Here is a 21,296-nt window from a genome sequence, read left to right on the forward strand (position 1 = left end):
CTATATATTTTATATTTATCAGTATATAATTTTATAAAATATGTCTTGCAAATTATATATTATTATGTTATATACTACATATATTGTGATATTTTATATATATATAAAAGATAAAGAAGAGTAGAAGAACAGAACATCCAAATGATCCTTCTTCCTCTGAAATATTTTCTCACTGTCAAGTTTTAGGGACTTAAGAGCTACAGGTTGCCTACCAATCCCAGACCTGAATAGAAACAAATTATTCCCTTCCTTTTACACCATTGCTTTGAACACTATCTATCTTCCTTCAGTCTTCTCTAGATTAAACAAAACCTACTTGTACTTTATTTCATGTCTTCCAGACCTTTGATCAGCTCTGTAGTCATTCTCTAGAGTAATTGCAGTTGGTCTGTATTGTTCTTGAAGTGCAGGGCCTGTGTCACCACAAGTTTGTGTAACACCAATATTATTTCATACCTATCCCACTTCCAAACCAACCTAGGCCATTCCCATCTTTTAATGTGTGCTTTCTTATTCTTACTTAGGTGCAAAACTTTTTACTTCTTGTTTTCAAATTGCGTAGCATTTATTTCAGATCACTTCTTGTCAGGCCCCCTCAAAATCCTAACCTTTCTTTCCTCCTGTTTTCAGTCACTCCCAGACTAAGTAAAACATGGAGTTTCTCTTCCATCATCCATCACATGTATATTGAATATATTAAATCATACCAGATCTAAGTCAGATTTTCTTAGCTACTTGTCTTTATAACCTTGAGTTGATAACTACGGTTTTCTGACCAACTGTGCTTCCTCTTCATAATTTCATTCAGCCTCTTTCGCTAGTTTGCTTGTTAGAATATCATGTGTGACAGCAGCAGAAGCCTTACTAAAGACCTGTAATATATATATGGGTCTCGCCTGGTTCATGGTTCTTATTCTGTCACAGAAGGAAATTAGATTGTTTCAAGATAATTTATTCTTGGGTGTTTGGTGTTGATGATCTTATTTGATATTACTTCTTATCTGATCTCCTAGCTAATTACCAGTTATTGACAGTTTACCAACAGCGTATGAGAATTAAATTTGAAAATGATTGATTTAGTTTACATTGGCTTTTTTCTTTTTTTTAAAAAGGATCCGTGGCCTTTCGAGTTTTCTGGAAGCTCACCCACAGAGGTGATTCAGAAGTGATTACTAATGGTTTCATCATTGTTTCAGCCAGTTACTTGAGTTTCAACAAGCAGTGGATACTATTCTCATGCTTAGTAATTGGCCATTTTTCAAAATTCTTGAACTTCAGGAGATTGAGGAGCTTGTGATTAAGCCAGTGTGGCGACGTAACTCTACTTTCTCCATTTACTTTGCTCTGAGAGTATTTACCTCTGACTTTAGTATTTTTTTTTAGGATGCTGCCAGCAGTCTCAACCCCCTTTTTTCTTTGCCATTCTTCCAGCCTGTAGATTTGCATTGTTGGCAGTATACATGTGTACACATTTATTTTCTCTTCATGACAACTACAGCGGTTATGTCTGGTTTTGCATTAATATACACAAGTAAGGGACTTCAGTGTGGTGTCTCTTACTAAAGCATGGTCATGAAGACAGAAGCATAATTGGATTGTGAATTTATATATTCTAATTTCCTAAGAAGTTATATAGTCTTCCTCCAGAGGTAATACATTTTTGAAGGTAAGCCAAACCTCAAGTTTAAATGAGTTAACAGAGTACTCTTACACAGTAAGTTTAGAGCATAATAAACCGTTTTACATGAGTAAAGAAAAAAGAGGAGGAGGCTATCCTGTCACTGTGCAAGCTTGTTCAGCCTCTAGCAGCTATTGCAGACTCTCCTAAAAAGCTTTTTACTTTGTAATATAATGCTGTTGGTGCTCACAATTGTTTCCTACTCTGAAACTTTCCCAGCTCCACAACTCTTCATAGCAAAAGTCAAGTTGAGGCTCGAAATCGGATCTTTCAGCACAGTTCTTTCAGTTCATAAATCAGAGACTCACTGTCTGACACCTGATTAAGGAAAGTCAGCAAAGGCAGAAGACTTATCTCTGGCTCACAGAGGAATCCATAATGCCTAAATGATTTCTTGGATGTAAATGAACTGGAGAGATAGCCAAAGATGCACATTTTAACACAAAATGGTTGCTAATCATTTTACTGCAAACACTGACACATGGGATTCCTGTATAGTTCAGGAAGGTATACTTGAAGCGGGTTTTTGTTCTGTGGTAGGTTTAACTGCATGGACATAGCAGGAAATTAGATGAGCTTGATTTAGCTCAGCAAAATGAAGGCTGAGAGGGGATATGATTGCTATGTGTTTGTGTGTTGCAGATAACCATTGTCAGGGGAAAGTGCTACTTAATTTGAAATACAATTCTGGTTCCTAACAAAAACAAATAGATATAAATTGACCATTATTAAATTTAGGCTGAAAATTAGATGAATATTTCTAACTGCTAGAACAATCAAATTCTGGATTAGTCTTTCAGTGGGATTAGTGAGAGAAAATAAAATTCCAGCAAGACAGCAATTTCCTTTAAGATAGAGCCTGATATTTTAATGGGAATTATTTGAGGTGATATCTGTACTTGTAAGGGACTTAACTCCATCATCCTTCTGTGGTCTATGTTCCTACTAAATTATATACATTAAAAGAGGCCTTAATCTCACCTAATCAGCTAGGAATCTTTTTTTAGACAATGAAAAAATGTAGGTGCTCCACATGAAAATTTATGCTATCCTAAAATAAAAATTAAAGGTAGGCAGGAGAATTGTCTCTCTTTTATCTACAGAGTAGACCAAGATGACTAACTTATACCACAATCCTACTGTTCCTATGTTAGAAGTGAGATGAGTGGAATACCACACTATATAATTCACAAAATCGACCTTATTATGCTTAAAGTGGAAAATACAGTAGAGACTGTGTGACCCCTGCGGCTCTTTTGCATTTAATTTCTTATTTTGTAGAACTCATTCCTGTAATGTGGTATCCAAAATGATGACGGTATTCCAGGCTTGGTCATGCTGGCTCTTAGTAATAAGTGGTAATAAGTACAGTCATTTAGGCTGCATTTCCCCCAATGTGCATTAATAATCTGTTGCAACCAACAGTTATTCAGTAGTTTGGGAAGGTTGAGGTTTCAAGTGGCTGTAAGACTTCTGTGCCAGAATCTGTGATGATAGGTGCTAACATGGGCATCTTTTTGATAAAAATGGACTGAAAAGACCTTAGTAATGGTGAAATAAACGTAAGAACATCAGAACATAACAGGGCTGAACATACTCTTCTGCATCATCAAATTCCTTTCCCTGCTCTTGGAGGCAATCAAGTATCTTATACACTTCTTAACAAACTCCTGAATTGATATTTACTGTGTGTATCTAATTAAGCAGAAATAATAAAGTAGAATAATTTGTCTTCTCTGTTACAATTAAACATATTTATAGTTTTGTGCTGCAAGAACCGGTTTTAATTACAGACCCTTAACTTTAATTAACTGTAATTGCAAGTGGGCAAAACAGGAAATTTATTTCATACATATAAAATATATTGATGCAGGGAAAATGGATTACACTGAGATTCTAGAGCTCTGCATCAGACATATGCTACAGTCCAGCAAACAATGCAAAAATCTCCTAGTTCATTCTGTAGTAAGTTCTACTCCAGAAGATGAGTTACTGTCTAGGGAATGTATGTACTTAATGTCCCATTTAAGCAATGACTTTCTTCTAAATAGAGGCATGGAAAAAAAAAGAGGAAATGCTACTGGACAAACAAGCTAATTCTAAGTATTCTTCACTAGCAATGATTACTCTTTGTTTTGATAAATCATACTGAATGTATTGCTGGAACAGAAATATAATCGGTTTCTATTATTTGAAAAACGAAAGAGAAAGTGTTTAATGAACTGGAGTTTTTGGCTGGTTAACTGAAGTTCAGTTAACATCTTAGGAAAAAATAATGACTGTGATCCTGTTGAAGGGTTTGTTTCCTTTCACTTTATAAGGATCAAATGCTAGCAAAATAATTTTATACTGGATTAATTTTGCAGGGCAGATAAAGATATGTATTTTAAATCAATGATACTGTTATTGTCACTTAGTTTAAATAAGTTCTGAATCTACACTGAATGCATCTTTATTTTTTTGAAGGCGTTTTAAAAATTATTATGATATTTTTTATGGGCTGAATATTTTGTCTGTTAATTAACTTCAGTATAAATTATTTAAATGATGTTTAGCAGTAAATTATTGCCGAACACATCATGAAGAAAGAAGCCGTTCAAGATAGATATGGAGTTTGCCATCATGCTGATCAATAGGATGGTTTCTGCGTTTCAGATTATTGTGCTACTGCAATTCAATGATTAGTTTATTCAAAACTGAGAAGCCAATGGGGAGATAAGAAAGTTGGAAAACCTGTTTCCTGTGAGTAAAAAATTCCCCCCAGTCACTATGCACTTAATAAAGTAATAGGGAGCAGCCTTGTGGTGACATCTATCAACTCCCTCTGTACCCTTGGATACAAGGTTTCAGGATTGTGGGTCTGGTTGGCTTAATTGTAGCCCAGGTCAGTCTTCCTTGGATGTAGGTAATGCTTCGCTCTGCTACTTGGCTGGGGACCTTTGAGGTCTGCGGAAAGACCTTACTGGTGAAAACCGAAGGCCAAGAAAGTGTTGAGTACCTCAGTCTCACCTGTGTCCCTGGTCACTGGGTCCACCACTCTGTTGAACAGTGGGTCCACATGAATTTCCTTAGCCTCCCTTTTGCTTCTAGTGTACTTTCAGAAGAGATTTTTTTGCTGGTCTTCGCATCCTTTGCTACTTTTAACTCCAGCTGAACTTTAGCTTTCCTGACTCCATCTTTGCATGCATATGTATTGTCTCAACGTTTCTGCCAAAAGTGAGAATCAGAAGGATAAGGATAAGCAGTAGAGATGTGTTATAATCATGAGTTGAGCAGGTGTGGGGAATTTAGGCTATCATAAACATAACATAGCTAATGTTATGTTAATGATACTAACCATCCTATATGTGGTACGTAATCTACAAAGAGATGGAGTTCCTGCTCTGAATCGTGGTCTCATGGTGTCTGTCTGCCTTTACTGACTGTAGGAGTTGGAGAGATTAACCTCATTAAACTGAACTTAGTCTTTGCAAACACTTCCCTTGCTATGTATGAGATGCAGCGTGGCTTTTTGGATAGTAGATAGCAGCAGGAGGAGCTTTCACGTACACAGTCACAGCACATATGGAAGGAATGGGAGAGAAACTGATGGAGTAAGGATTGAGGGAGGTAGAACCATGATACCAGTTGGAGCAAAACAGCAAATATTTCTTAAAACATGGTGGTTTGGGTCTTTAGAATGAATTGAGGTGAAATAAAGTAGAGGAATCATGGGTGGTCTGGGGATTTCTAAGATGAGAGATACTGCAGTGACTTTTGTTAGAAGATGGTCATCACATCTTAACATCTGAAGAGGCCATGGAGAGGGAAATTACAGTAGCTATGATGAAAGTTAGTAGGAGTACAGATAAGGACACCTATAGCAGCTGATATGCTGACATCTGCTTGTGTTAATTAAAATATCTTAAAGCTTTTCCTTTGCTAAATGTAAGAAATAGATTAAAGATCAATACATGATAGACACTGGTTACTTTGCTCATTGCCTGCTTCTGCTGCCAGTTGAGTCAGCTGCAAAACTCGCACTGAGAAAATGTTAACACCTATAATGGCTTTTGTCTACTTTTGTTTACTCTTCCAATTCTCTCCCCCATCAATTAAAATATCTTAAAGCTTTTCCTTTGCTAAATGTAAGAAATAGATTAAAGATCAATACATGATAGACACTGGTTACTTTGCTCATTGCCTGCTTCTGCTGCCAGTTGAGTCAGCTGCAAAACTCGCACTGAGAAAATGTTAACACCTATAATGGCTTTTGTCTACTTTTGTTTACTCTTCCAATTCTCTCCCCCATCCTGCCGGGGGGGGGGGGGGGGGGAGCTGTGTGGTGCTTAGTTGCCGGCTGAGGTTAAACCACAACATTCCCTGTCGTCTTTTTCTCTCTGTATGTTCTGCTCCCTGTCCTTTTATTGAACAGAGTAAAGAACTATGGAAGGGGATTAATAGCTTCAGAACTGATCAGCATATAATAGAATTTTTTACTTTCATTTCATTAATTGGACAGGAAACTTGAACCTACATGAGGTGTGATTAACTGCTGTAGAATATGTCCTGCTATTCCATTGCAGTTGGAGTTCTCTGACTCCATCGCAAACACTGAAAAGACGTGCCATTCATTTGAATAATAAAACTTGCATTTTGTTATTGTGATAATATACACATTTGACATAAAACAACTTAAAGAGAAACTGAGCAACTGGTACTCCAAAAAAATCCAAGTGTAACAGTTTATTCAAGTCAAGAGCTAAATCGCACAGTAACTTCTCAGATAGAGGTGGATATTTTCACCTTTTGCTATCCTAACTTGTTTAGCTCTGTGGAATCCAAACAGCATTATAGCTTCTACTGTAAAAGAAGTAGGAACAGGAGGCACAAGTCAAATATAAGTCAAATAAACAGTTGACTATATAATATCAAAGCAATCTAAATGATGGCAAGCACAGTTACAGCTACGTGTAACTATTACATATCACAGTAAGTTTATTATTTGATATTTTGTAATAAATAGTTTTTCCAAATTGTTAGTAGAGAAACATTTACTCTTTTTTCAAACAGCACAGCAGGGCAATGTTTAGTTCTATGTGTAAATTAATTTTGAAAGCAAACTTTTTTATTAGTAATAAATACAAATCTTATGAACTGTGGAACTGCAGCTCAGAAAAAAGCTATATGCTCTTATATTTATCCTAGTTTTCCTGTATATATGTGTTGAATCTTGTAAGCTTGATATATTTTTCTAAACTGATACCAAAGGTATTCCTTTTTAAAGTAATCACTTTAAATGTCACCGTTCTTATCTATATTTCGTCTAGAAATGCTGTTTTTGACCAAACCATGCTTTATTCTTCCTGTTTGTTTAGGCCTGCCTCCTATGAAGATTTTACTAACTTGCATTTATACACTCAACTATAGAATGCCAAAAGGGCAGAGCAGTATGCATCAAAGGAACAATATGATTGTTCATTAAAAGTGCAGTAGAAGAAAAGAATAATTAAAAAACATTTATATATCTTACTGACAACTGTCCAGCCCAGGTATACTTGCTTTTCCAAATATCTCCTAAGAAGGAGTGGCAATTCACAATTCAGTGAACTGCCATGACATCACATTTGTAAAAAGTCAAAAAAACAGTACAGTCGAAGTTTTTGTATCCATTTTCTTATAAATTTTTAATGTTACACTAGAGAAACTTTAGTTTTTATCACTTAAGCTCTAAAATCAAACCATGTTTAATTAAATTTGCATGTACAAGATGCGTAATTACAGTATGTATTGTTTGTTTTTACTTCAGCTCTAGTTCATTTCACTATAAAAATGTATTTTTTTCCAAGCATTGCACAATCTGGATATGCAAGGACAATGGTGAATGAAAATCAATTCTGATCAGTTGATCAGAATCAACTAAACATTTTTTCTCAAAATTTTATTATTATTACACTGAGCCTCTCTTTTCCAGGAAGCTATAAAACTCAAGAAAGATATAGCCTGATTTAAAACCCTTGACTGTAGGATTTAACTTCATTGGGGTATTTAAGTCCTTCATTTTTTGACAACTAACTCTGTTACGGAAATTAGGGAACTTCTCTCCCTATGGTCCTGCTATGGTCATCTCTTAAAAGTTATTCAGTGCATAAATCTTAAAACCCAGCAGGTTTGGAAGCTATAAAACTCAAGAAAGATATAGCCTGATTTAAAACCCTTGACTGTAGGATTTAACTTCATTGGGGTATTTAAGTCCTTCATTTTTTGACAACTAACTCTGTTACGGAAATTAGGGAACTTCTCTCCCTATGGTCCTGCTATGGTCATCTCTTAAAAGTTATTCAGTGCATAAATCTTAAAACCCAGCAGGTTTTAAAATTTCCACTTACATTCTTTTCTTTCTCATTTTTTCCCCCTCATCTTGAACTTCCTTCTCTTTCCTGTCTCCCAGCTGATTTTCAGCCTACCAATACACTCTCATATTCCACCTTTGAAGAAACTTTTCAGAACCACGTTACAGTCCTTTAAGGTATAACTTTCAAAACTGGGGAGTCTGTCATCTGCTTTCTCAGCTGTGATCTCTCCTTTCTACCATTTCATCCCTGTTCCAATTTAGGACATGCATTTCCAGTTAAACACTTGTAGGTATATCAAAAGACTGGCTTCTATTTAGTGAATTTCAGATTTTGGCACCAATATTGTCGCCAATGCCAGTAACATTTTCATTCTTTCAGTTTTCATGTTTTCTGTGAAAAGCCTTTCTTCTCCAAAGGCTGTCTTTTCAACAAATATAAATTTTTTTTTCTTTTAAAATACCTGGAAATATGCATGGAAAAATTTCAATCAGCCATATAGCATATTCACCTATAAGACATTAGCGTATATCCATGCTCTCTCATATGCTTTGAACCCACAGTAACTGAGATAGCCTTCGTAGAGATCTTGAGGAGTAGAGGAGGACGGGATCTAACTTTATTCCATGTCATGAAATGATAGACATAGTGCAAACTAAGACTGTAAACTTGCCATTGTAGCACGGTATTAATACTGTCTGCATATTGAACAATGTTATAGTTGTCACTTTTTATATATTCCACATTCCATACCTGTGATTATCTTGCAAAAAAAAATGTCCTTTTGGATCTGAGACTTTGGCAATTTGAAGCATTTCCAGTGCTGCAGAGGACTCTATCTCTGGAACTGAGAAGGCAAGAGGCAAAAAGGAAATTTATACTAAAGTTAAATATAAACAATCTAGAAGAAATAATATCTTGTAATGTTACTTTTTGTGAAGACATGTTGAGTCACAAAGGACTGATTTGTTTACTGTCATTTAAATATTTAAATTCATATTCATTAATAAATATTGAATAAAATATTGCTTGTGCTTATTATTTTATGGGAAATACTGAAAATACTGAAGTGTATTTGAGCATATGGATGTAAAGAATCATTAAGCTACCATTCAAAAAGAAAAATGATGAAGTTGTAGTGAGTATTATGTAGTTTAGCAGAGTAATTCTAGGAGAGAAAATGATTTGCAATTGAGTATTTATTGAGGATTGGAATCCTAGTTGACTGAAATAAGAGAGTAATGAATTAGATTTTCTTCTTGTTAAAGAGAATGTAGCATATTTTGAAACTCAGCTATATGGTTCACTTTATGTTTTGATAATAAATTAATTATTAATTAAGTAACTAATAATTAATATAAGAGGTGAGGAATGGCTGAGGGTTTCAGTAGTAGAAATAGAAGAACAGACAACATTTCAGAGCTATCATGAAGCAAGAATTGGCAGGGTTTGGTGACAAGCCACAGAGTGGAGGAATAAATAGGATATCAAGGTTATAATGAATGTAATAATGAAAAGGATGGTGGAGATGGGGAGTAACACGTCATACAATGTAGTCAATATGCTTTTATCTTGCACAGATTCAATTTATAACTGAGCATTCAATTACGGTTTTCACAAAAACATCATCAGGGTGAAGAGGAGAAACCAGATCCAAAATGTAACTTAGATAGTTGCCAAAGTAGTGATGGCAATAAGAAGAATAAGAGCAACTGAAGTCAGCCTGCTTGCTTTTCTGAGGCAGAAGGAAATTCAGAGAGTGTCCATGTTTGTGTGCCCTGCTGTGCTCTGCAATCCCTCGTTCCTCATCCTGCGACTGCTGACTCCTTTCATACTGTGACTTGTCTTCACTCTGAGCTGTGACTTAGCACCAAAGTAGACCAAGTAAAGAACTTTGGGTGAATGGCATCCTGAGGGGATGGTGGCTTTCAGAAGGGCCACCTGAGGGCACCTAGGGTCATGTGGTGTCACTGGGACTCCTCCTACCAGCTGAGCAGATGTGGGCTATTCTCACTGCATTGTGCTGTTGATACCAGCTGTCTCTGGACTGAGGCAGTCATTGCATGTCATCGCTATTCTCCAGGTCATCTTTGTATTTAAAATATATATTTAAACAACGAACTTGAGATCTGGTGTTCTTTTTCTTGATACCCAGTTGTTCCAGTGAAGTCGTTCAAAATATCTGCTAGATCTAGCAAAGGTGTCAGAAAGTAGTACGTTCATCCAGAGAAAACGTAGTTTTGCTCTTGAAGCAATTCTCAAACCTAGCTGAATGTTTTCTGTTGAAAATATTTTTGTAATCAGAAAGTGAAATCTTGTAAAAATGTTATAATGCTTTCTTCTTTTCTAGATTAAAACAGGAAGCACTTTTTTCATGAAGTGACCGTACATATCAGGGGGATGTGTGGGATACCGAATGACGATGAGAAGTTTGGATAGAAGAGTGCTGGAAAAGCAGAGAGGGATTTCTGTGTAAACCTGAGAAAGAACCTTACCTTTAAAACTGTTATTCTACTTATGTAACATGAAGCACAATCCAGCTTCACTAAAAATTACGCAAAAGCTATGGAGGATGAAATAGGGAAAAAAGTGTAGTCTTAAATGATGATTGACTAGGGCTTTTTCTTCTTGTTGAAATAAAATGTAGCTGGCTACTGATTCCAGGACTGTGTAGTGACAGTGGTTACAAAGTGCATCAAAGTCAGGGTTTCTGGTCTCCCTGCTGCATTAAAAATATGCAGCAGATAAATGATTAAAATATTTTTATTAATGTTTAAAATGGATATACCCTTGCATATAACAGAACTAATAATTTCTCTATTTCCACACAGCCGAGGCAACGAGAATAGACTAGCGCTACGACGGCAGACCATTCTCCGGGAGAAGGGGAGGAGGCAGGCCAGTCGAGGGCCAGCGTATATGTTTAATGACCACTCAACAAGTCTTTCTCTTGAGGAGGAGCGCTTTTTGGATGCAGCAGAATATGGAAATATTCCAGTGATTCGCAAAATGCTGGAAGAATGTCCCTCACTCAATGTGAACTGTGTGGACTATATGGGGCAGAACGCTTTGCAGCTGGCAGTTGCCAACGAGCACCTGGAGATCACAGAACTTCTGCTGAAGAAGGAGAACCTGTCTCGGGTTGGGGATGCCTTGCTTTTGGCTATTAGCAAAGGTTATGTTCGGATAGTGGAAGCCATCCTAAACCATCCCGCATTTGCCGAAGGCAAGAGGCTTGCATTGAGTCCTAGCCAGTCGGAGCTCCAGCACGATGACTTCTATGCATATGATGAAGATGGCACACGGTTTTCCCATGATGTTACACCAATCATTCTAGCTGCTCACTGCCATGAGTATGAGATTGTCCACACTCTGCTGAGAAAAGGAGCTCGGATCGATAGGCCACATGACTATTTTTGCAAGTGCAGTGAATGCAATCAGAAACAAAAGCATGACTCTTTCAGCCATTCTAGGTCCAGAATCAATGCCTACAAAGGTCTGGCCAGCCCTGCTTATCTGTCTTTGTCCAGTGAAGACCCTGTAATGACTGCCTTAGAGCTCAGCAATGAGTTGGCCGTGCTTGCCAACATTGAAAAAGAGTTTAAGGTGAGTAGAGGGATACCGATTCTGACAGACACAGAATTGCAAAGTTCAATCAAAGGTCTTTCTCCCATTCCTTGAACAATAAGAGATCAGCATCATCTTCACAAATCAGCAGGATGATGTGGGGAAATGTATAATTGTTTAATGAATGGGAGATTTAAGTCTTTGGGAATGTCTTACTGCTCTGTGCGGATTGTAATTCTTGCTGCTTATGTAGAAGGTGCCAGTGAACTCAGTTTCCACTTCCTATCGGGGAGGATAGTGAGGGAGTCCCTTCAAACCTGTGGGTGAAACTGGATTAGGACAGGTGAAAGAGGAGACTGAAGTGGGACAGTTTGGTTGCTTATGCAAGCCAAATTGCATGGTTCTACTAAACCCTCATACATTCTCATTATTTTCTTGTAGTTGGACTGAAAGCTTTCTCACTTCTCACAATGTTTTACAGTTACTTACTAAAAGGACTCTAATGTAATTCTTGTCCTTTTTTAATGTGTTGCTTTTCTCTGGTATTTCTACTAATCTCTTCCTCTTTTTTACTTATTTGTGCCTAGTTATATGTGAACTCTGTGAAGTTAAAGACTTCTTCAGTGTTATATAGAATTTTTAATGTTACAAAAATGCATGATTTTGAAAAAAAAAAAACCAAAACAAACAGTTGAGACCCAGGGATTCAAGGCCCCTTGGATCCTTGAAGCATGAATGTTCTTTGTTTTGTTTTTTTTTTAATTATGTAGATACAATGGTGCACAACCTACAAAAACATTTACCACAGTTTATTTGTGTTAAGACAGTAAGAATGTAAGCTTTTTGCTCTCAGTAAATGCAAATCAGGCCTTGTGCTAACATAGGCAGTGTTAATTATGACTTAGGTTAGCTAAAATCACTTGGACTGGGTTTACCTTATGGGACCCTGTTGAAAGCAGATGCTAGTATATGATACTGCTGTGACAGAGCAAGATATCTAGACTTCACTAGCAGATCAAACCTCCTCCAAAGCAGTAAGAGAATCATTTCCAACATTGTGTTAGGAAGAGTTTGAAGTTGCCATGATCAATACTTAATGTTAATCTTAGCAGTGGCACAGTTCTCAAGGCCGTGAACCCATCTCTGCTCAGCCAACTTGAGCTGAAATGCTGCAATTCTCAATTAATTACTCCTAACTCGTTCTCGTAGGTGTACCTTTGTGGCACCAATCTGTTGTAAGAAGCTGAAATATGTCTTGGAGGGGTTCTTAAAAACAGCAGCTAAACAGCTGAAATAGGAGCAGAGGAGAATTTTTATTTTATTTCAATAAGACCAAATTCTGGGAAGAGCATTTCAGCTTAAAGCAGAGGATGAAAGTCTGCCCCATGAAGTCCCTGGCAGAAATCCTTAGGACCTCAGTGGACTGAGATTTCGTCCAGTGTTTTCACGTACAGTTCAGAGAAGAGTATTTAAATATACTCTTGTTTCTTTCTCTTTAGCAGCTGCTGAAGATATGAACAAAAGGACTTGATTAACTTAAAGGGGAGTAAATTTAGAACAGAACAGAAAAACATTTTTCATACATTATAAATGCAGCCTGTTAAGTTCATGGCTATGTTGAGATAAATAGCATGTCTGATTTGTAGGGACTGTATAGCTCCATTTACCACAGTTGGAGCGACACAAGCTAAGATTATTATAAAGATAAATAAAATCATCATCTGGAACTGTCAGCAAGAAGTGTCCTTCAAATGTATGCTGCAGTACACAACTGGCGAGATGAACTGGGAGCGCAGTATTTGTCTCTGGTGCCACCAGGGCAGGGAATGGAGCCCACAGGTGAGAAAAGGTGGGCTGGTTCAGAAAGCATGCTTCTGCAGCCTGCCCTGAAGTGCTGTGAGGAGGTCCTTCCTCGGTGTGACCTGGCTCATCCCTGAGTGACTTTTGGTTTTTTATTTCCTCTTTTGTCTCAATTGCCTTCTCTAAAATTAGAGCTCTACTTCTAGGGTAGAGTTGTATAAAGAATTGCAACAGAGATTTTGAGGTACTGTCCCTCAGCAGAAACAGGAGGCTAGACAAGAGACAGAGCAGCTCCATATTGCCAAGCGTTAATAAGCCAAGCTCTGCTGGGGATGTACATACTCTCTAGAGCAGAGTGAAGGTGAATAGGAACATTGAGAAGCAGGAGCACAAGGCAACACGGAAATTTAACTCTCCCTTAATTTAAGGTTTCACCAGAAGCGGGTGGCTGGCAACGTAAGGTCTTTTGGGAACATTTTTGTAGGTATTAAAATCATGTGGTCGTTCTGGATGAATATTAAAGACAAGGGAGTACATTTATACATGCATTGATGAGAGTTAACGTTTACACTATTGGTAAGTGGTAACATTTACAATATCTAGACAGGCTGGGGGCTGGACTGAGAAATACCTGGCTTGGGTTCGGTGCAGGCAGTACAAAGGTTGTGTATACAAGCTGGAGGAAATGGACGCTGTTGTTTACTGGGCTTGTTGTGCTCCTGTAAGCTCATATCCCTGCTTGCAGCAATTTATCTAAAAATTGTTACCCTTACTTTATTTCAGGAGTTTGCTACAATTATCCAGTTAGCGTAGTCCCTGTGTAAAAATGTGGTTTTCATAAAAATGTGTTACACGTGTTGGTGTAATCAAAACAAGTATATTTTTAGTACATACATTAGCTGGACATGGCAAATCTTTAGCTCCACCTAGGGTTTGCCTGAGCCATTTAAAGTATTTAAAACCTTGCCTAAATGAAAATTGAATTTTCTGGTAATACACTGTTTTAAAAGTCACCTATTTTATAGTGCTGATGAGGTATTGTTTCAAGGGAGCTTCCTAGTGGGTGCCTACAGCAACCAGTGGCACAGATGATTCCCAGGTCTTCCTCAAAGGCAATAGAAAGGGTTGATGCTGAACTGTGATGCTGGTTGCTTCGTGACTATCTTATGAATGACTTCTCTCTCCTGTCTTACACCATCAGTTAAGGTTAGAGATAACACTGACCACGAAACTGTGATTCACGCAAAATAGGAAATGCCGTAATCAGTGGAAACCACTGTTCTCTGGAATAAACTTCTTTCTTTTCTTCAAACCTCTGTAGTGGTGGTATCTAGCATTACATGCCTGTTAAATTTGGTTGCAGATACTGTTTTTACAAGTGTTTTGGAGGATTGTTCTTTATTAGGAGTCTCTGGTGAGACCCCACCTGGAGTACTGCATCCAGCTCTGGAGCCCTCAGCAAAGGAAAGACATAGACCTGTTGGAGTGGGTCCAGAGGAGGGCCACAAAAATGATCAGGGGGATGGGACACCTCTGCTGTGAAGAAAGGCTGAGAGAGTTGGGGTTGTTCAGCAGAGAGAAGAGAGGGCTCCGGGGAGACCTTATAGCAGCCTTCCAGTACTTGAAGGGGGCCTACAAGAAAGCTGGAGAGGGACTTTTTACAAGGGCATGTAATGATAGGACAAAGGGTAATGGTTTTAAACTAAAAAAGGGTAGATTCAGACTAGGTATGAGGAAGAAATATTTTTACGCTGAGGGTGGTGAAACACTGGCACAGGTTGCCCAGAGAGGTGGTGGATGCCCCATCCCTGGAAACATTCCAGGTCAGGTTGGACGGGGCTCTAAGCAATCTGATCTAGTGGAAGATGTCCCTGCCCACGGCAGGGGGGTTGGACTAGGTGACCTTTAGAGGTCCCTTCCAACCCAAACTATGATTCTAAAACCAGAAAAAAGTAGAAGATGACTTCCGAAGGAAGACTAACTGGACAGATATGTCAAGCATAGTGTAGGAATATTTCTGTACCAAGCAAACAGCTAATTCAGGCTTCCTGAGTAATTCTGAGATCTTCAGGATTTTCTGAACGACATTTAATTTAGCTTTTTATGACATGGCTAAGTGTGCAGCTTTACAATGTTTGATACTATATAGAATATTTTTATTTTGGGGGATTGTGCTTGTATTTTCTGTCATCAAAATTGTTTGCCCACCCTAGAGCTAATATGTCCGTAAGGATGTAGATGATATCTGACAAATGTTGTCCTGCAGAGATGTGGCCTAGAGTTTTGAGAAGGACAGCTGTGGCCCAGTGCTATTCAAAATGGATAAGATTTGCATGTAGTACAAAGTCCGCTGCAGCTATAATAGCAACAGACTGTTTTATTGTTTAATGGGATGGAGTGGAAAAATGTATTTTTAAAATAAATGTAGCTATGTTACTGTTTGCTGTAAATTAATACCCCTAATAAGGTCATCTGAGTTTGCTTTTCTGATGAGAAGCAAAATTCAATTTATCATCTCAAAGTCCGATTTTCTGTTTGTTTTCATTTATACAACCCCCATTACAGAAATTAGGTCCCAGTCTTCATTACAGGTATTGTCAGCTCTCTTAGAGAAAAGTTAACATCACCTTTTAGAGAAGAAGAATTGAGGCACCGAAGGAGTAAGGGCCACCTTTGTAAGGGGAATAATGTGTTTATCTACCCTACTAAGATGCCTAAATCCAACATTTAGTTCTTACATTCACAAGGCACTGTGAAATCCTAAATCCTTGTCTCGCAGTACCCGTGTTTCTGGTCTTGGCCTCTACAGTTCACTAAGCAGGGCCAGGACTGCTCCATCTAATCTGTGGGGTTCATCTAATCTGCGTCCTGAGAGCATTTTCATCCTGGGCACGGTCGGGGAGACAGCAGGAGCCTATGACTTGGTCACAGGAGGCTGCGTGGAGAAGGCCCCTTTCTTCTGGGAGAAACGGCTATGGTGATGCTCTCCCGCTCTCCTGCTTACGTGGTCAGAGGTAAGGCAAATCATGGTCAGCTGAGGTTTTCAGAGTGACCGTGGCCTGCTTGCTCCCTTACATGGGACGCCAAGACAGTCTGTGGCTGCTCCTACCACGAAGGGCAGATGACTCCTCTCGGCAGCAGCTGCTGTCACCCCCACCCCTCCTGTCATTCCTCTGCCACCAGCATCTTGTTCCCCTGGATCCTCATCCCCCATGGCACTCGCCGCAAATCATCACCTTCCTTTTGCAGGGTGGGAGCAGCCAGTGCTGCCCCCTCATCCTTGGTGTGGCAAAACTTGGCAAAATTGGGTTTTTCCTAAACTGCTGAGGAGCCCTGAACCAACCTTGTCACATGTGTAAAACAAAACACACACATGCTTTATTGGAGAATTAAGGGCTGATTCTTTTAGAGCCTCCAACTGTAATTTAATTGCTAAGTACCTTCTCAAGTCTCCCAGGACTGCTTTTTTAATTCATTAAGTTTACAATTTGCAGTAAAGGAGAACTCGTGGAATTACCCCTGTGCCTTTGGCCATTTTCAAAAATAAGTTAAGCCAAACAAATTACCACATTCCCTTGGCTCACATTCATGGTAAGAGACACGTGAGACTGTGGGGGAGGGGGGAAGTTTCTGTGCATGTGTGACAGAGAGACACTGAGATGACAAGAAGAGCGTATTAATTATTTTTGCTGTCACTATATGTTTAAGCGGACCAAGGAGACAAGGGGCAAAAGGCGGCCCATGCAGTAGTCTCTGCAAGTTAACACACTTGATTTCTTAGGAACCAAGTTCCCTGGCTAGAGCTACCTTCCCTGTGTTCAGACCGTGACAAATCTTCCCATAGCAGTTTAAGACATTATCATCCCTTCTGTCCTCCATAACCTTCCCTAAGAGGATAAATTCTTCATAAGGGAATATGTCTCAAGACAGCAAACTGTGAAGTGGAGCAGGGAAGCGTGTCGCCTTCAGCTGACTCTGCTGTGTTACAACCGCCCTGTGCCGCGGCTGGGGCGGAGGCGGTGATGCTGGGCTCTGCTTGATTTCCCCAAAGCTCGTTTGCTGTAACCTGACCGCCGAGGAGATTTCAGCTCAGCTACCACCACTGATCGCAGCTACGGCAATATTTCACAGGAGGGGAAGGTGTTTTACTGCATTTGCAAATGAACCGATGGAGATGAATTTACTGGGTGCTAAATATACTGTGATACTGTGTACTGTGTATAAATTCAGAAGGGATAATTCTGCAAAGTGTGAATGGGGGTATCTGGCTATGTTTAAAAGTGCGCATTCAGTATTCATTTTGGTAAATAGGACTACACTCAGAAAAAATCATATTCTTCATTAGAATAAATTATCGCTACCACCACTGATCGCAGCTACGGCAATATTTCACAGGAGGGGAAGGTGTTTTACTGCATTTGCAAATGAGAAGATAAACCGATGGAGTTTAGGGATGAATTTACTGGGTGCTAAATATACTGTGATACTGTGTACAGAACCTAAATTCAGAAGGGATAATTCTGCAAAGTGTGAATGGGGGTATCTGGCTATGTTTAAAAGTGCGCATTCAGTATTCATTTTGGTAAATAGGACTACACTCAGAAAAAATCATATTCTTCATTAGAATAAATTATCATCTATGATTTTTGTTTTGAGACTACCCAAAAGCATTGGACTCCACGGTGGAGTAATGGTCTCCTCACATACTGTTTTGAAAATCCGTGTCATGTCTCAGTCACCAGAGCTGGAAAATACTGATGAAGAGTATGTGTGTGTGTGCACATGTATGTATGTATCTCCTACCAGAAAATATACACATACCAATACATAACAAATGTATTACAATATTTTGTAATAGTTATTTATGAAGGCCAAATTATTTTGTTCCTAAATTTGTTGAAAAATATTCCTTTTTTCATTTGATGTTCAAGGGTCAGATATCAGTTTGGAACAGTTCATGGTACCTAATCGTACAAGGGTGCATTGGTTGACTCTATGTTTTTCCTTCGTCTGTGAATCTCAAATGGCTACTTTTCCTTTAATTTTGAAGAGGACATTTTATGTATTAAAATGATTGAATACTGAATCTTGTCTTAGCTGTTGCTGCTACAAAAATGGAAGCCAAACAGGAGGTAATAGATTACTCTCAAAAAATGTCTTTCTGTAGTGCCAAGAAGTCAGGATTTTGGTTAATCTCTATTGTTATTCTTCTGAAGAGAGGGAAAATAAATAATACAATAATAAAATATACAGCATGTCATGAAATGGTTAGTTTTAGTATTTAGCTTCTGTTGTCTTTGTAGAGAAATTACATTAAAGTTCCTTTCTCTTTTATGACACATCTGAGCTATCTTGCTTACATTACATTATTAAAAAAATAAATCACTAGCAGTTTTATGTAGACATACAATAGTGTCTATAACTATTTGTCTATGAATGTTTGCATCCATCGAAGTAAAGTGAAATGTAAAACTTGGATGCGATCCTTTAATATATCCAAGTAATAAACTGGTATTGTGGTGGTGTGGGTAATAAAGCACAAATACGCATGAAGTACACCCTCGGCAAATAAATTAGTTTATTTTGTATGCTCAAAATAATGGTTTCTCTTCCAGGGTGTGTATTAGATGGCAGTTAGCATGAAGGAAGTAATTAAAAAAAAGGGACTAAACAGAGACTGAGTGGGAAAAGGGGGAATGCTATGAAGAACAGACCAGAGGAGGGGTAAATGTGTCACTGTAATAAAAGCATTCATAGAAAGTTACTTTGAACATGAAATAGAGACTACATGAGCAGTCCTGTGTGGTGTGGGGTGGTTGGGGCTTTTTTCATTCTTTTGTTTGGGAAAAATTCTACAGTAATTTCTTCTTTTTAAGACGAAAATTAGCAGAAAACATGAAAATATTGGAAGTTGTTGACACGTGTGAGTAAATCTCTTGTAAGATCTAGGCCAGGGGCAATATATCTGTACATGTTTTTTAGCTTTAGATATACATCTATATCCATCTACCTCCCTATCTGTCTAGCTTTATTCATCTTTTATGACCCAAACACAGCTGCAAGTAAGGAGTGGTTAACAAACTGTGGATTGAATGATCAGAATATCTTTTTCTGTTTTGACTTATGCCGTCTGGAAAACAGAAGAATATTTGGTAGTTAAAGCAGTAAGCAACTGAACCTGCAGTTGTAGAGCAAGATTTTGGCTCATGCGGTGAAGTCTGTCATGAGATATTTGAGCTAGAGAGCTTTGAGTTGAAGTTAGAGACGTGGTATCGCATGCTATCTGTAGCTCTGCTGACACTGTTGCTGGAAAACAGCAATCAAATGTTGTGTTTGCAAGCTGAAAGAGATGTTGGGAAATGAGAAAGATAAGATTTACAAGAATAACCAAAGGCCTAAGAAAATTCAATATATTTATGTAATTCTCAAGAGATTGGGAAGTTGTTCAGACGTGTTCTCTGTAGGATACTCATCTTGTCCAACTGAGATCTCTACAGTGTAACTTTCTGCGTCTGAGCTAGTTATCTAGACTTCTGTGACAGTCAGTGAATAGAAAAATTTCCCCTGTGCTATTCATCTCAACTTGAAATAGTAATTAAAATATGTCATACAATATTTCTGAAAGTGGTTTTTTACTTTCAACTGGCTCTAAAGCAAGTCCAGAGAAGTAACTCGTGTAAAAATTGATAATGTAGATGTCTAAGGTAACCAAGGTAAGACGAATCCTACTCTTTGAACATTCAGGAGAAGTAGATGCCTGATAACAAAATGCTGTTAATCTACCAGAAAAAAAAGCATAACAAGATGCAAACAATCTATTGATGCTCACAGATGTGTAGCTGGGATGTAGAACTATTTCTCTCTTGTTAGGTCTAAGCAGCAAGTTATCTTCTTTCTTCTTTTCTTTTCTAGAATGATTACAAGAAATTGTCTATGCAATGCAAGGATTTTGTAGTTGGACTCCTTGATTTGTGCAGAAATACAGAAGAAGTGGAAGCTATTTTGAATGGTGATGTAGAGATGAGCCATAATAATGGAGAGCGTGGTCGCCCCAGCCTTAGCCGCTTAAAACTCGCCATTAAGTATGAAGTTAAAAAAGTAAGCAATTATGTTGATCAAACAGACATGTCATGATAGTGATATTAAATTCTGTTGTTATTAAATGTTTATGTTTTGGTAGCCTCTGACACTTAAATGAACATTTGGACTCTTCTGCACAGTATATTTTACAAACAAAAGAATCCTTGCCCCAGAGAGCTTGCAGTATAACCAAGAAGTAGGTATTCAGGGTGGATCCTGGTCACAGTGAGTATGAGAGCAAATGGCTCTAAAAAAATGTGTAGCTATATGCAAAATTTGTGGATACTTACTTGTTTTTAGTTTTAATCTATTTTTGAAAAAAGATGGAAGAAATTTGCACTACTGCAGCCTGGAAAAGTATAAGATTTAATAAAAACCAGAGGATAGCACAGCAGTCCTGTGCACAGAATGATAACAAATACTGATACGCATTTTTGTCAACCTGTTGTCTCTTACTCAGAAAGTTGAGAAAACTTAGTGAAATTGTGTGTTTCACAGAAAATGTATATTTGTCTGTATAGAGAGGATCAGAGACACAATGTAGGAGTAATAGTACTGTGGTTCTTACTTCTGAAGAACAGCAGGCTGCAGGCAGTGTCGAATACAGGAGTTATCGTCCCTTCTTTGGCTTACTTTCATTTCTACTGTCAGTTTAATACTCTGGTCTGCATCTGAAAAGTGTTCAGTGAAACCAGCTGAGTTAGTAGCTGCACCAAGACCCTTGAATTACCCAGAAAACTTCTCTTGGATAGTATAGGTTGTAAAGTTCTATGTGACATGCGTGTGAACCAGGGAGAAATGATTTGTGTGAAGTTTGTACAACCGAAGATCAAGAAGAT

The 21,296-nt window shown here is 38.1% G+C and overlaps 1 protein-coding gene across 2 annotated transcripts in view; it reads left to right on the plus strand.

The window, feature by feature from the left end:
- The first annotated feature begins 10,914 nt into the window (after positions 1–10,914).
- The window catches only part of TRPC6 (transient receptor potential cation channel subfamily C member 6), a 39,957-nt gene continuing 29,575 nt past the window's right edge, over positions 10,915–21,296 (plus strand). For both annotated transcript variants that reach the window (XM_009281334.2, XM_009281333.2), the window contains exons 1-2: positions 10,915–11,616; positions 20,290–20,475. In XM_009281334.2, the coding sequence (XP_009279609.1) occupies positions 10,930–11,616; positions 20,290–20,475 (873 nt within the window). In that variant the 5' untranslated portion in view covers positions 10,915–10,929. The remainder of the gene's footprint in view (positions 11,617–20,289; positions 20,476–21,296) is intronic.

The sequence above is a fragment of the Aptenodytes forsteri genome, unplaced genomic scaffold (assembly GCF_000699145.1).
Source record: "Aptenodytes forsteri isolate BGI_AS27 unplaced genomic scaffold, ASM69914v1 Scaffold212, whole genome shotgun sequence".
Classification (NCBI taxonomy): Eukaryota; Metazoa; Chordata; class Aves; order Sphenisciformes; family Spheniscidae; genus Aptenodytes; species Aptenodytes forsteri.